The sequence below is a fragment of the Copidosoma floridanum genome, unplaced genomic scaffold, assembly GCF_036245765.1.
Source record: "Copidosoma floridanum isolate Cflo_tuat_1 unplaced genomic scaffold, Cflo_Japanese_pri ptg000040l, whole genome shotgun sequence".
NCBI classification, from domain to species: domain Eukaryota; kingdom Metazoa; phylum Arthropoda; class Insecta; order Hymenoptera; family Encyrtidae; genus Copidosoma; species Copidosoma floridanum.
The window spans coordinates 3,752,010-3,767,646 of record NW_028321917.1 but is presented as its reverse complement, the minus strand read 5'-3'; the positions used below and the strand labels follow the sequence as shown (position 1 = coordinate 3,767,646).

The following is a 15,637-nucleotide window of genomic DNA, read 5'->3' as shown; positions in this document are numbered from 1 at the left end:
GAAAACTGTGGGGTTTAAGTAGGTACATACATTCCAATTGGTTTTTTGTTCTAAATGTGCCAAAGAATCTGAGAATATTTTTTTCAGGTCGAAAAAACAACTTTGACGAAATTGTTTACAAAAAATTGTTTAAACAATACCTGACCACATTCTTGGGTGGCAAGATAAACTTTCAGGTGCATAACTATATTTTGAACGAGAAAGAACAAAAAAATTGGGTGCGAACAATTGATCCCGGTTCATCACTGTTTGAGCCCGGTCTAATACTCTCGACTTGTGACCTGCATTCTTTACACTTCTACGCTATACGATACACAGACCCGCACGCACATACTCTTCCGCGTTCGCTAATACGTGTGCGCAAGCACCAACTTTCACCTAACAGCATGAAAACCGATCTGTGTAATAAAATATACTTGTTTCATTAATTTTTACACGATATAAAATAATAAAGGAAAGAACGATTTTTCTTGACACCTTATCTTGGTTTCTTACCTTATCTGTAGGGTTACTTTGATTGCATTGTTTTTAACATTTTTTATTGAACACCTAGCTATTTTAGTTAAAAAGTATAAATAAACGCACAGTTATGACACTTTAAAGAATAAATTAAACCTAACTTGACAGGAGTGATTGAGAATTCCAGGCAAAATGTGAAAAGTCAGATGTTGGACTAATTTATTTATTTAGAGTAACATCTTATTCCTAATTCCGTTATTGCGTCAGTAACTTTGCTTAACATAATTTTTCGAAGAAAAGAAGAGTTGCACATATTTGAATCTGTAAGGAATAAATGTGGCTTTTTTTCATTGAGATTCATTAAAACATGAAGAAAAGTGAAAAAACAATCAAAGTAACCTCACCGATGAAAGAGGTAACTTCAACTATCTCCAGACTACACATAACGGTGTACCTAACTAAACTTGAAGCACCTCTCCTATCGATATGTATAATCGATAATACACACACACACACACACACACATATATATATATATATAGGAGAGGTGCTTCAAGTTTAGTTGGGTACACCGTTATGTGTAGTCCGGAGATAGTTGAAGTTACCTCTTTCATCGGTGAGGTTACTTTGATTGTTTTTTCACTTTTCTTCATATTTTAATGAATCTCAATGAAAAAAAGCCACATTTATTCCTTACAGATTGAAATATGTGCAACTCTTCTTTTCTTTGAAAAATTATGTTAAGCAAAGTTACTGACGCAATAACGGAATTAGGAATAAGATGTTACTCTAAATAAATAAATTAGTCCAACATCTGACTTTTCACATTTTGCCTGGAATTCTCAATCACTCCTGTCAAGTTAGGTTTAATTTATTCTTTAAAGTGTCATAAATGTGCGTTTATTCATACTTTTTAACTAAAATAGCTAGGTGTTCAATAAAAAATGTTAAAAAACAATGCAATCAAAGTAACCTTACAGATAGGGTTAGAAACTTTAACCATCTTCGGACTGCCCGTAAGGATACCTAAAGAGGACTTATTGACGTGTTGAGGTCCTTGCTAATGAAGGAGGTATTCTCAATTAATTTGTGTTCGGAAAAAATCATAATCGTTTTTACTATGAAAGTATTCAAATATACTCTGAGATGTCAAAGCAAAAGTAGCAAACACATATAGGATTGTTAAATATTTTTGTATCAAGCATGAATACAATTCTTTATTAGAAAGTATTGTTCTACTTTTTCCTATTATTACAAGGAAAAAAATATCGATTTAATGACAATTTTGTCAAGCTAGGATTAATTTATTTAATATATTGAGTATACAAATTAAAAAATGAATATATGTCCTTTGTAAAATTGGTTGCTTACCATACATGTAAACGAAAGTATAATTAAATAATTGGTGTTCGAATAAGGTTTTTTTTTTATTTAAATAAATCTGTATTATAATTTTAACTCATTTATTCCTTCTAGACAATTTCTTTACGCAGGAACAAAAAAGAAAAATGCTTGCCTAAGTAAGCAATAGTTTATAAGTGAATGGCAACTGAATATACTCCACCTCGCTACCTTAAATAAATACCAATGAGTGTGTAAATTAAAAACATTTTTGCAAATTACATAAACACTAAGTAACATATTAAAAGCTTTTATGGATATGTGGTTCCGTTACGTTATCTGACAACTATACATACATAGATGTAACCATAAAAAAAAATTTTTTTAAACAACTTTACTATGCAATGCTGTCGTTGGACTAAATAAAATCAATGATTACTGTTACATTTTCAATTTGAAAATCAATAATATTTGGTATAAAAATACATATAGACTGTAATGCATGGTAAAATTGTACTTATTTATCTTTATTTTAATGAATACTATAAGTAAATTTTTGTGTAACAAATCAACCTTGTAGAAAATTTTCCATATAGTTCATTTTTTACAACAATCATAGAATGAAAAAGAAATAAACTCACCCTGTTCTGCATTCAGGTCTGAAAATTTGATGCCGCCACTGAAATTCAAAAAGCAGACTGTGGATAAATTTGATGTCTAATGATTGAACGTCCCTAACTGCAAGTTTTTGAACCCTTAGGATCCACATCACTATGGGTATATCCAATTGTTTCACATAATTTGTATCAAAGTATAGGTGTGTATGAATAAAAAATTTTAGATGAGCATTTTTTTTTTTTAATGAATTAAACAACACTCAATTTAGTTACTGTAATGTTATAACCGTAATGAACGATGATAATCAATAATTATTAAAATAAAGATTTCATAATACTATGTCAATATTATCATAGTACGGTTTTTATGCTAGTATTAGTTGTTAGCTCAGCAACCAATGAAGTTGTGTTTTAAATTACATGTAGATATACATACTTTTTCGATAATTTTTGTTACAAACAATAAACTTTATACTATACACTGAGGAAAGTAGTGTTAAAAAAAGTATTATAACTGTATTAAAAATTACTATATTTTTACGTAAGCTAAGCTATACTCACCTGATGACGCAAAGTTATTACGTTTAAGATAATTTTGATTACATGTTAAGTAATTTTTACTATGCAGTAGCCCTACAAAAATTATTTCACGGCATAATAAAAATTACTATGTCTAACATAGTAAAAATTGTGACAGTACAATTTTTGCGACACGACATAATAAATTTTATAGTAATCGTTTTAAAACGCACTACATTCTAAAGTAGAATTTGCTATGTGACATAGTAAAATTTCTCATTCCACTGCATTGCTATTCAGTATAGTAAAAATTACTATGTTCGAAAGTAATTTTGTACGATGTATATAAGTATATACGCCTATTGAGTTTCAAATTTGAGGTTATACGAATGCAAATATTCAGAGAAACATATTATTTGATTTATCAGGGTTAAAAATTGATACGTGCCGACAATTAATTTTGAATCGACTAACTATCCGTTGTTAATACCGTGCTCCACAGAAAACCTTTTGATTTTTTAACTTTATTGTGTGTATGATAAACAGTACACGTTCCCACATGTACTCTATTCACACTCGCACGGACATCATGTCCCGTGGTCTAGTGGTTGCGGAGCCTGACTCGGAAGCTCAAGGATGAAGGCTCATATCCCAGTCGCTACAGATCTTTTTTAAAATAAAAATATTTTTAAAATACATCAATATCTATGTACAATAAGAAAAACACATCTATATACATTTAAATCTATATATATTAATCTTCTGATAAACATATATATTCACTAGGCAATATATATATATATATATATATATATATATATATATATATATATATAATACTTTTTTCTTCTCTTACTTGAATATAAAAATTCTTTCTGAGTTAAGTAAAAATTACTATGTCGAAATAGCAAATTATTAATATAATCTGGTTTTACTATGCACCATAGTAATGTTTATAATTTGGCGAGTATGTCTTAGCTTTCCTATAAAATATACTAATTTTTATTATAGTTGTAACACTTTTTCTAACACCACTTTTCTTAGTGTATGAGAAGTCAATAGTCAGAAGAAAATTGGGGAGTTTAAAAAATATTGTACGTCTGATTTGTAATAATTAATTTGTAATTTTGAAGATTTAATTTGTCATAATGAAAAGGAATTCATAAAAAAATATGGGTTGAACAAAATTTTTTCGTTTTATTTAAAATGTGAAGTTATCCTGTAGTTGTGGCATACCTGAGCAGCACGGTCGCTGTCTCGGGGACACGGAACACCTGAAAAAGAAGACAACCACCACTCTATCGAATCCACAGCGAAGATAACCCCAAAAATCAATATTTTTTTAATCGTAAATTTTTCAGTTAAAAAAAGATCGAAACAAACAATGTCGAAGATATTTTTAACAGAATAGGACACCAAAATATCGCCCGAATTAAGTAATGCATAAACCAATAAGTATAGTATAAGCACATTTTTAGTAATAGTTTAGTTGTAAGAGAGCGAGAATGTACCATAATCAAAGCTGATTTTTTACTTTCCAAGTATTAAAAAAAAAAAAAAAAAAAAAAAATAGTACAATATGAAGTATCCACATATTGAAGAATCAATAAATCCAAATTAATTGCCAGTGAAATCGATTTGCATGTTTAAAAATTTTAAATAATTACAAAATTTAAATTCACTAAATATGACAAATTGTGATCATTAACTTGTTTGCAACTTTTTAAATACCCCTCTTTCGTGTTATATTATATTTTTATTATCAGATCTTAAGTGACGTTTTCATTGTGTATTTTTATGAAATTAGTCATTCCTATCAGTAAGAAAAGTCTTGAATACCAAATGTCAATAAGTAGTCATATAACATCGAAAAAAGTGTGAGAAATAAATTATAAATTTTTTTTAATCTCTTGTGTAATGTTGGAAATGAATAAAATACGTTTCTATTACTCCCACACACCATGCCTATAGGTTTCCCAAGCCGTGAAAATCCGCCAGGCATGGGAATTACTGAGTTTTTTAATTCAAATTAACGGTGAAGTGGTCGAATTTTACCTCATATATGTGGGGGGCTTTGAGGGGTTTATGTGGAATGCTCCATTCAAACATATACATATACACTAGTGAGGCTGACGCCCCCCTGCACGCTCCGCGCGCCAACCCCCCACTAACAGATTGAGTAGACAAAATAACGACATTACTCTTGTAGTTATCAACGCAGGCTGAGAATGAGTTCACAACAGCAGAATACGCGACTCACAAAGGAGTTGATAAAACAGATGATAACATAAATATTAATTTTCCAATAGAATTTTTAAATAATATCAGAGAAGGTCTTCCACCACACGAATTAAAATTAAAAATAAATTCTAAAGTAATGTTAATGAGAAATTTAAGTGTATCAGACGGTCTCTGTAATGGCACAAGATTAAAAATAACAAAATTATTTAAGTATAATATAGAAGCAGAAATAATAACGGAAATAAAAGGGAGCAAAGTTTATATTCCTACAATAACATTGAATACTGTCACCTCATCATCATTACCTTTTGTCTTCTATAGAAAACAGTTTCCCTTTGTATTAGCATTTTTTATGTTTATCAACAAATCTGATCAAAAAATTTGATCAAAAATGACGTAAAAACAAGCAAATAACTATGTAAATCGAGGGGGAGTGGGGGGGCTGAGACTCAATTTCGTCAATACAACTATATAATACAGGGAGATATATAGCTGCTGCTGCTGATCCTCGCCACTTAATACATAACTATACATTTATTTCTATGCTCATGGTTTTGTGCACTTATAGCAGGATTGATACGAGGCTTTTTCTAGCTCAAAATCGGGTCAGATGAAATGAACTTTCGGTGGAGGTGTAAGGAAAGCATTACTTTAACCTAGCGTTAAAAAATAATCGATTTTTTATTTATAAATTATCAATAAAAACCAACAAGTATTAAAAAAAAAAAAAAAAAACCTTTCTTGGAGAATTACTGTACTTTTAGGTATGACAAATTTGTGGGAGTGCCTTATATTTTGAACAGAGCAAAAAAAGTAACCACTTATAAGTTGTCTATTTTTGATTTAAAAAAAATTTTGAACCTAGTTTAAGAGTGATTCGGGTTGATTGCAGAGAGAGAGAGAGAGAGAGAGAGAGAGAGAGAGAGAGAGAGAGAGAGAGAAAGAGAGTGTGTTTAGAAGTTTATTATGCCTTGGGGAAGATCCCCATCTGGCCAAAGTTTAATTACATAATTGCTGGCAAACTTATAACTAAGGCTTATGATTTACAATTGTATGCAAATACTTAGATCTAATGCTAAAGAATAGATGGTTAGATGGCTGTTGAAAAGAAAAGTAAGAAATGGTTAGATGGCTGTTGAAAAGAAAAGTGAGAAATAGTAAGATGACGAGAAGCGAAAGGCGAAGCATTTTGTCGGTGAGACTATTATGACCTATTGCCTTTGATGTGGATGAGAGGATTGATTGATGAATTTCGTCTGAAGATGTGGGTTTGAAACTGAATGGGGGCAAGAGAATTGAGTGGTGGAGTGCTGTCGAGTAGTGAGTTTAGATCGTTTGAGGTGAGCGGTGATTGTGAGGCTGTGGTTGAAGAGTAAGTGTCGATCAAAGTGTTCGGGGCGAAGAACTGTGCAGGCGAAGGTAGTGAAGTGCCAGTGAAGTTGATATTGTGGAGAGCTGACTATTTCTCTTTTAGGTTTGAAGCTTAGTCAATGAGATGAGCGAAGTACGTGTTTTGGCGGTGGAAAGGCTGTTCGAGACCTTGCTGCGGAGGTAGCGGTAACGATCTATGTCAGATGACAGTCCTGATTGCTGGGCGTCCAGGTAGGCTTGATCTTGAGACGACATCAAGTCTCTTATTTGGGAAGTGATCCAGGGATTTCTGCGAGACGACAGGGTGATTTGTCTGATAGGGGCAAGATTATCAAAAACATCCAGCAGAACCGTTGAAAAACGTGCTGTAAGGATGTCCAGCGATTGAGGATTAACAGAGATAATGGGTGTAGTAAGTGATGCGAGAGAGGCAGAGGTATGAGACGAGAGTAATTCAGTATTGATGTGTTTCAAGTCGCGTAATGGGATGATTTTTGTGATGCGTGGGACCTGAATGAAGCGAAGGACGACTTCAACCCAATCATGCCCATCGATGAAGGGTGAGGATGACTTTTGGTAGTTAATGAGCGCAGAGAGGTCTTTGATGATGAATATATCAATCCAGGTATGCGATGGAATTATTGCGGTAGAAGGCATGGTGAGTTGGCTTAGAGGGAACTAAATAGAGTGAATTTTCGGTGATTTTAGTGACAAGGAACTGTGATGAAAATGAGATGAGCATGTTGATATTAAAGTCGCCTGTGATGATAATGTTTGAGTAGGCGGGATGATGGTCTGAGAGTGTGCCGAAGAACTGGTGAGGGAGGGCAGCAGTGGGGCGACGGTAGACTATGGCTAATAGGGTTTTGTGCGATTCTATGGAAGTTTTAAGAATAATAAATTCAGGCGTGTTATCAAAGTCAGGGTCTGAGCTCACCAGGATGGTGGTCTTAAAAGAATCTCGTATGTACGCACCCACGCCGTCTCCCTCTTTTCCCACCCTATCAACACGATAAAGAGATACCCCGTCTCTCGGAGGCCAACCACAGTATCCGGAGTGTCCTGTGTGAGAAAGGTTTCGGTGACTGCGATAATATCTGGGGACCTATCGACAGCTAGGAGCTCTAGTTGCGCATGATGAGGATGATTGAGTCGTTTTAGGTTGGCATGGATGATACTAATAGAATTTGTGGTTTGACGACTGGGGTTGGTGGGATGGGGTGAAGCTAGTCATTGGCGTGGTTGTAGGGTTTGTGGCGATAGGTGGGCCAGGTCATCCTCTGATAGTATGGGTATTAGGATGGTAGCTCTATTTGACCGCATAAAGACCTGAAAGTCTTTGACAATTGGAGGCAGGTAGTTGAGACGACGCTGTGCCTATCTAGCTTTTAGTAAGAGCTTGTGAAGATGCTCTGGCTAAAGTGGGCGGCAGAAGATGGAGTTATTGACACCTGTTCAAAACAGATCCCGAGCTTTGACGTTCTTTAAGCGGTAGGACTGGGAGACCACCAGGTCGCGAACCCGAGCGGTGGCAAACTCAACCATTAGCAATACCGACAGGTTACCGCTGGTTGACGCCATGGCGGTAGCCGAGACGGTTTTGGTGGTTGTAGCTTTCTTAATCCATGGCCGAATCCGGACAATGAGATTGGAACAGTCAGGCAATCCGATGGCAACAAGAATCTTGATTATAAGGGATCGGTGCTGTTCAAGGGGGGGGGGAAGGAGGGAGACCAATGAAGCGAATTTCCATTGGATCATTAGTTTTAAATCTAGATTCGAGGGCGCTAAGGTGGGAGTCATAATTGCCCAATCTGGTCATGAGCTCGCGATTGATATCCGAATAGATTAGATGAGCAGGTGTCTGAGGCGAAAGAAGAATCTGATAAGGTCGGCGTGCTGGTGAAGGGAATGGTCCTGGGAGCTTTTAGAATTTGAGATGATAATGAAGAGAGGGGCGATATGCGATGTTTTGTTGCTGAAGTTGTGAATACTGAAGAGGACGTGGGGGTGGCATGAACTGAGGCTGCAGAGGTAGTGATAGGTAGACCAGCTATTGACGGAGAGAGAAAAAGAGAGAGATAGTGTAATCAAGTTTTTTGACTACCTCAAGCAATTAGTATCCGAATAGGCTCAGATTTTTGTAGGTAGATTGGGGTCCAATGTCGAAGTTGATGGTTTGTATTGAAGCAGTTTTCATTTGAGAAAAAAACTTTGTTAGTATATTTACTGCAACATTTCAAGAAGTAAAAAGCAGTTTGTTTGCAATTACTTATTTTACATACATTTTACAAGTGAACGTTCAAAGACAAAAAAGCCAATAACTCACATTGTAGTATCTAACTTTTCTATATTACATTTTTAGACAAAATTTTCGATATAAAAGTTGTAGATCTCATGAACATAAACATTTTTTGTATTGACTATTTTAGTCCATATTGCTGTCCAATCCCTTGAAGCAAAAAAAATTGTTTTACAATAGCCAAAAATGGTTTTATAGCATATTTTTTCACATGTCATTTGTGAATAAAATATTTAATACAAAATTTATAGATCTTTTTCAAATACACTTTTTTTTTGGCCTTTTTTCTATACATAGTGTTGTCTTAAAACAGGATTCAATGAAAACTGTTTTAAAATGGCTGAAAGTCGTTTTGTTATGGGTAATTTTATTATTTGACATTTGTTGACAAAATATTAGTATGAAACTGTTTGGCTATGATACTAAACTATAAGACTAATGTTAAAACAAAGCCCGTAGCTCATATTACATTTTTTGTACATAAATTTATCCGCTTGTTAATACTTACAATAGTTATATTTTCAAAGTAATGATTTTTGTATTAAAATTTTTTTAAATTATAAAGTTTTTACTAAAAAATAATATACAATGTAGGTGATTATCGTTTAATAAAATAATTAACATATTTAGTATAGATGTCACGTGGCTAATGATCTACTCAATATTTCCAATATTGCAAATTTTTTTTTACTGTAGTTTTATTTTATACCTTAAAATGTAAATATAATAATTATTGTAATTATTATTATTACTAAATCGATGTCGCAGTACTCATACATAACTTGTTGGTTTATGCGGTGTATTTAAGGGAGTTCACTCGTTAAGAGAATTAACGTCAATATATTGATAATACTTTAAACAGAGATTGATTAGTGTACAAAAAACCTTCGTTTTAAATTTCAAGTCCCTTTATGGCTTATAAAGTAAGATATTGATGATTTTATTTTTGAACTTTTAACGTGCAGTCTTATGAGAATCAGTACTGTTCTGATACATAAGCTGCAATGTCTGGATAATCGACGTCAAGATTTGATTGGAAATTTTTTTGGAAATAGCTGAAAACTTGGTGATTACGTAGCTATAGTCTAATCCTCACTCATGGCTTATGGAATGAGCAATAAATTAGTGAATAAAACAATTCTCCTTCGACAGCTACCGTTAGTACGTCGCATTATACATGTATATACATAGTCATGCAGGTTACAATACTGTTTATTTTATGCGTCAAAAAGGTTAGGTACGAGTGAACTCCCTTAATATCATTTTACCAATAATGACAAAATTAAAAATAAAATTAAGGTGGCTTGGGCATTTTTTATCGGCTTGATCAAAACCTCTAAAATTCTGGAATTATGTAAATAATGTATGCCAAATTCATTTGCGATAAGAAAATACTGGGGTCAACAACTTAATTTTTTTGCCAATCGCTACTGGAAATCCACCAATTTAACACCTACTCTTATGGACAGTGGTCACAAAATCGACTATTTCTTCGGAAATCTTTAATTAACCTCAAAAATTTAAAAAAGTTCTTGTGTATTTTTTTTACAAAAAATCTATGAAATTCTTCAAAATATAGGGTCAACGACTTAAGAGAAAATGAGAAGAAAAGTATTAAATATTAATCCAGCTTGTCTTGCAACATCTCCCAATTTTCACAATTACAATTTTACGGTACTTTTCTGGCAATTTCTTGATCTTGTACTTTGGTTTTATCGAAATAACTATATTTATTAAAAAAATTTACCGTCGCAAAGCGTTGATTTTTTAGGGGCCCTTATGGCACCCTACCCTAGGTATGGTACCTACCGCCAAGCCACCTTAAATCAAACCATGGTAAATCTTTCAGACCTTTCAAGTGTAACCCCTCAGAGACAAAAATTTTTTTTATTTAAGTGAGTATATTATTGACAAAATTGGCAGTGTAAAATAAAAAAATTTTAACTAATCTTAATTTCAACGAGTATAAAATTTTACTTTTTACAAATTCAATTGGATGTTGAAATTGCAGGAAAAAAAAAACTATGTAATCGTTACATTTCATCGTTTTAACGCAAAACTTCTTTTAAAAGAAAATTCTATTGAAATTGCGTCAAGTACTCAACAAATGCTTACCTTCCAGCCTAAGTTCTCAAAAAATGTACACAGTCGGGTTTGTCCAGTTGTTTTGCCTCCACATGGTCCTGAAAAAAAAAAAAATAATAATAACCACTCAATTTCGTTTTTAAATATTTGTTATTTTAAACATAAAAGTAGAAAAAAAAATTAGATTTGATAATACCATATAATTTGTGAATTAATTAAATAACCACATTAATGACCATAAAGATGTACTTAAGAAATTTAAACAATTAACTTCTTAAATAGTGGCCATGTCCGTTTCAAGCACATCATAAAAAAATATATGTACAATTACGCTAGTAATGTCAATCATGCAATTTCGTTTCATTTTGGCAAATGCATGAGCCAAGTCTTTCGTATCTAATTGTAAACTTGAATTAAAATTGATAGTTGGTTTTGTACTGTTTGTCTAACAGTAATTAAAATCATTTTTTAAACATTTTTACTCGCTAGACAAATGAGTATTTATGGAGTCTTTTTAAGTGTGATAATAAGCAATTATTAGCTATTTGAGACAGGCTTTTATTCGGTTTGAGAATGAACCTGGAGGGGATAAAACGATATGTACCAGCGCCCATGGCGTTGATTGAGAGAAACGTATGGGGATGCCACTGGCATAAACGTGAGTATTACATAATTTTATTTTGTCTATATTTAGTATTTTATTTTGTCTATATTCGTATTGCACCAGATAAAAACAATAAATATATTTCAAAATTTACTAGGGCATGACTCTTTTGGCGCCTCTCAGAGCTCGGCGCCCCCGGGCGCCGCCCGACCTCGCCCCCCCCCCAAAGGCCGGCACTGGATGCCAGTGACATTGAATGCACGTTGTACGTAGACATCTTTAAATATCTAAAAAAGTAAGCATTTTATGATCATACAGAAAGCGTAAAACATGCAGTAAATTTAATTATTGGTTAGCGCCTTTTTATCCCATATAAATCAGTGCTGGCGTTCTATTATTACAGCCATTTACAGTTTGATAAATTCAAGCAAAAACTGTTCGTTGCGTCTGTTTAACCACATATATAACACCACTAAATCGTATACGTTATACATTGGTGATTCTACCGTCAGCGGCTCAAAATGAAAATTAAACATAATATTCTAAACACATGAAATTATGTTTAAAGTGTTAAGCTTTTTCGGAAAAAACTTTCAAGCCGATATCTTGACTCCTCAATAAGATAATTTAAAAAATATAGTCAAAATTTCACTTTCGTACCCTGTCAATTTCAATTTCACACCTAAAAGCTCTCACCTGGAAAAAATAAGCTTTTCCGCCATGTCCTTCCACATACATTATCAAGTATAGACATCGTAAGTTACATTTATGCCATAATAATATTAATTTTTTATCTGTAAGCAAGAGTTTTCATCACATTTCACACGTCCCACGATTTCAACTAAAATGTCAATGATAGCGGAAATCACTTTGAAAAACACACTGTTGTATTTTTTAACACCTTAAAGTGATCACTTTTCCAATCTCACATCATAATAAGACAACTATACAAGCCAAAACTTTAAAAACTTTAAATCTCTTTAATTGATACGTAATTTGATTTTCAATTTTTTGTGTGTAGAAAAATGTTGGTCACTCCCCCCCCCCTCTAGACCCACTGACCTGATTCTTGCCCTGGCGACATGCGCCGACAGGTACAAAAACTACTATTATGAAATGTATATGGTTGATCTCTCCTTAAGCAGAGTATATGATCAATTATTATAAATAATTTCAATGATAATTGTTTGAAATTTTTTAACTCTTGATGTCTAATGAAAATTTGGGATTTAGATAAAGTATCATAAAATCGCAATAGTGACGTACCTTTGATACGATGTAAAGTTAAAAATATATTTGATATTGTATGATACCTCGACTCCAAACTACTTCCACTTGTCTTAAGGATAATCATCAGGAGTCACGTGATACAAGGACAAATATAAGAGCTATTCTGATCATACACATTAATATCCGCTGCAGCAATACCCTGTACTAAGAAAAGTTGTGTTAGAACAAGTATTATAACTATTAATAAAAATTACTATATTTTTTTGGAAAGCTGAGATATACTCGCCATATTATAAAAGTTACTATGCTACATAGTAAAACCAGATTGTATTAAGATTTGCTATTTAACACAGTAATTTTTGCTTTTGTTCAGAAATAATTTTTCTACTTAAGTAAGAGAGGGAAACTATATATTTTCATTGTATAGGGAATATATATGTAACTATGCAGATTAAGATATATGTATATGGTTTTATATTTATATAGAGATTTTTTTTTCGATTATAGATATAGATGTGTTAAAAAAATATTTTTATTATATAAAACATCAGCACTGACTGGGAACTGAACCTTTGTCCTTCGGCATTCTAATCAGGCCCCGTAACCACTTAACTACGGTATATGTCCGCTTCAGCATCGATGGAGCACATATGGAAACGTGCACTGTTTATGATACACACAATAAAGTTGAAAATCTAAAGGATTCCTGAGGACCACGGTGTTAACAACGGATAGTTAGTCGATTCAAAATTAATTGTCGGCACGTATCAATTTTTAACCCTGATAAATCAAATAATATGTTACTCGTAATGCTGACAGTATGATCTTAAACTTAAAACTCAATAGACGTGTATACCTATAGGTGATCTACTATCTCACTCAATCAACGACAATGTCGTATAAAATTACTTTCGAAAATAACAATTTTTGCTATACTGAATAGCAATGCAGTAAAATTTCAAATTTTACTGCATTGCAAATTTTACTACATGCAGTAAAATTTGAAATTTTACTGTCACATATTAAGTTCTACTTTTGAATGTGGGGCGTTTTAAAATGATTACAATAAAAATTACTATGTTGTATGGTAAACATTATACCATCACGAGTTTTACTACGTTAGACATAGTAATTTTTATTATGCTCTGTAATAATTTTTGTAGGGCTGCTACATAGATGAGTATATAAAATATAATAAAAATTACTATAAAAGTAATATTTTGCGTCCTCAGGTGAGTATATCTCAGCTTTCTTATAAAATATAGTAATTTTTAGTATAGTTATGTTATTTTTTTAGCACCACTTTTCTGAGTGTGATTATTCCGCATCTATTAAAATAACCAATGAACTCAATATTTTGTTCTAGTTTTATATTTATTTTCTTTAAAATTCACGATAGTAAACCACATTTTCTCTCTGATCATAAAAATGTATTAATAAATTTTTTTTTTTTTTTTTTAATAAGTGAATTTTTACAAATTTTTTGACAATGTAATAAAAGATGTTATCTCCTGTAATAATATATAAAGAGTTTAAGTTTAACACTTTGTAACATGTTTCCATCATACCATAACTTTATCATGAAACAACCTATCTTTGTTTTTCTATAAGAGCCTATATTAAATTGCCTATTTTTGAATTTTTTTCTCCAAAATTTTGTTACAAATTCTGAGAAAACTTCCATGTATACACTATACGTGCTCAAAAACATTATCTCTATGTTTTTTCAAGATTCTATATTTTGAAGTTTCCTTTTAATTCTCCTTAACTTTGACTTCTGAAAAGATGCTGCTACCATGGTATCATAAATATTTTATTATTCTGCAATATAAACATCTAATATTAGTATATATTCGAAGTTTTAAGTCAGTGCATCATTTTTTTTTTTCAGTGCCGATCATAAGCTCCCAGCTGATCATAAGCGGGCTCGTGTGGGTGGATTTATTAGGTTCGTTCATACCCTTCTTTGGTTTAGTCCCGGTTCTGTACTATACGTATAGATACATTTGTTTCTACAAAACCTACCAATTTACCTAATGGCAAAATTAAACGTCCCGAGTTTTTTCAGTTCTGCTACGAATAGGTGTGTTTGGTGGGGAAAAGTATACATAAGTGCAGAACCAAACGGAACCTAGTTATGAACGAACCTATTATTATACGCGATAAATAAAAAAATCAGTCGAAAATTTGGACTCAGCCTAAAGAACCTGCGCCAAAAAAAATGCTAAGACCATTTTATCAGCTGGTAAGGTCATGGCTACAATTTTTTAGGTCTCACGTGATATATCAGTTATCTACAGAAGGAGAAAACTACTACAGAAGCGTATGATGATTCGTTCTTAGATCGATTTTATATCTTACTTAAGAAAAAGTGGCCTTAGCACATTTGGCGAAAAAAAAATACTCTTTTACAATGCTTCTGCCCGCACGAGTGACATTGCAACATAGAGATATTATAAATCTCTATGCATTGCAACGGCTAAATCATCCATCTCATTTTTTAGATCCAACCGCTCTGATTATTTTTTGTTTCGAAATTTGAAAACTTGAATTAGAGGTAAAAAACATTAAATGAGTAGCGAAAACTACTGTTTCGAAGGCCATCAAGAAAATTGAATACTGTTATAATAAATGTATAGAGTTGCAAGGAGATTTTTGAAGAATAAATTGAAATTTTTAATACATAAATGTTTTCATTTTAAAATCACTGCTTACTGAACGACCCTCGTACATGCTTTTCGTAATTACTATTCAAAAACAATTGATTTTAAAAATATATAAAAACTAATGAACAAAAAACTGTTCAAGATCATTAGCGCTTGTCATTAATTTGTACAAAAATCATGAACTACATTTTTTCTATATAGA

At 32.5% G+C, this 15,637-nt stretch overlaps 1 protein-coding gene across 3 annotated transcripts in view; it reads right to left on the bottom strand.

The window, feature by feature from the left end:
* The window catches only part of Ttd14 (TRPL translocation defect 14), an 82,704-nt gene that overhangs the window by 52,509 nt on the left and 14,558 nt on the right, over positions 1 to 15,637 (bottom strand). The window contains exons 2-4 of one of the 3 annotated variants that reach the window (XM_089597917.1): positions 10,966 to 11,033; positions 4,173 to 4,210; positions 2,442 to 2,479 (exon numbers count right to left, since the gene is read on the bottom strand). In XM_089597917.1, the coding sequence (XP_089454043.1) occupies positions 2,442 to 2,479; positions 4,173 to 4,210; positions 10,966 to 11,033 (144 nt within the window). Of the gene's footprint in view, positions 1 to 2,441; positions 2,480 to 4,172; positions 4,211 to 10,965; positions 11,034 to 15,637 lie in introns of those variants that run through there. The other 2 variants (XM_023392059.2, XM_089597918.1) reach the window with 2 other exon arrangements.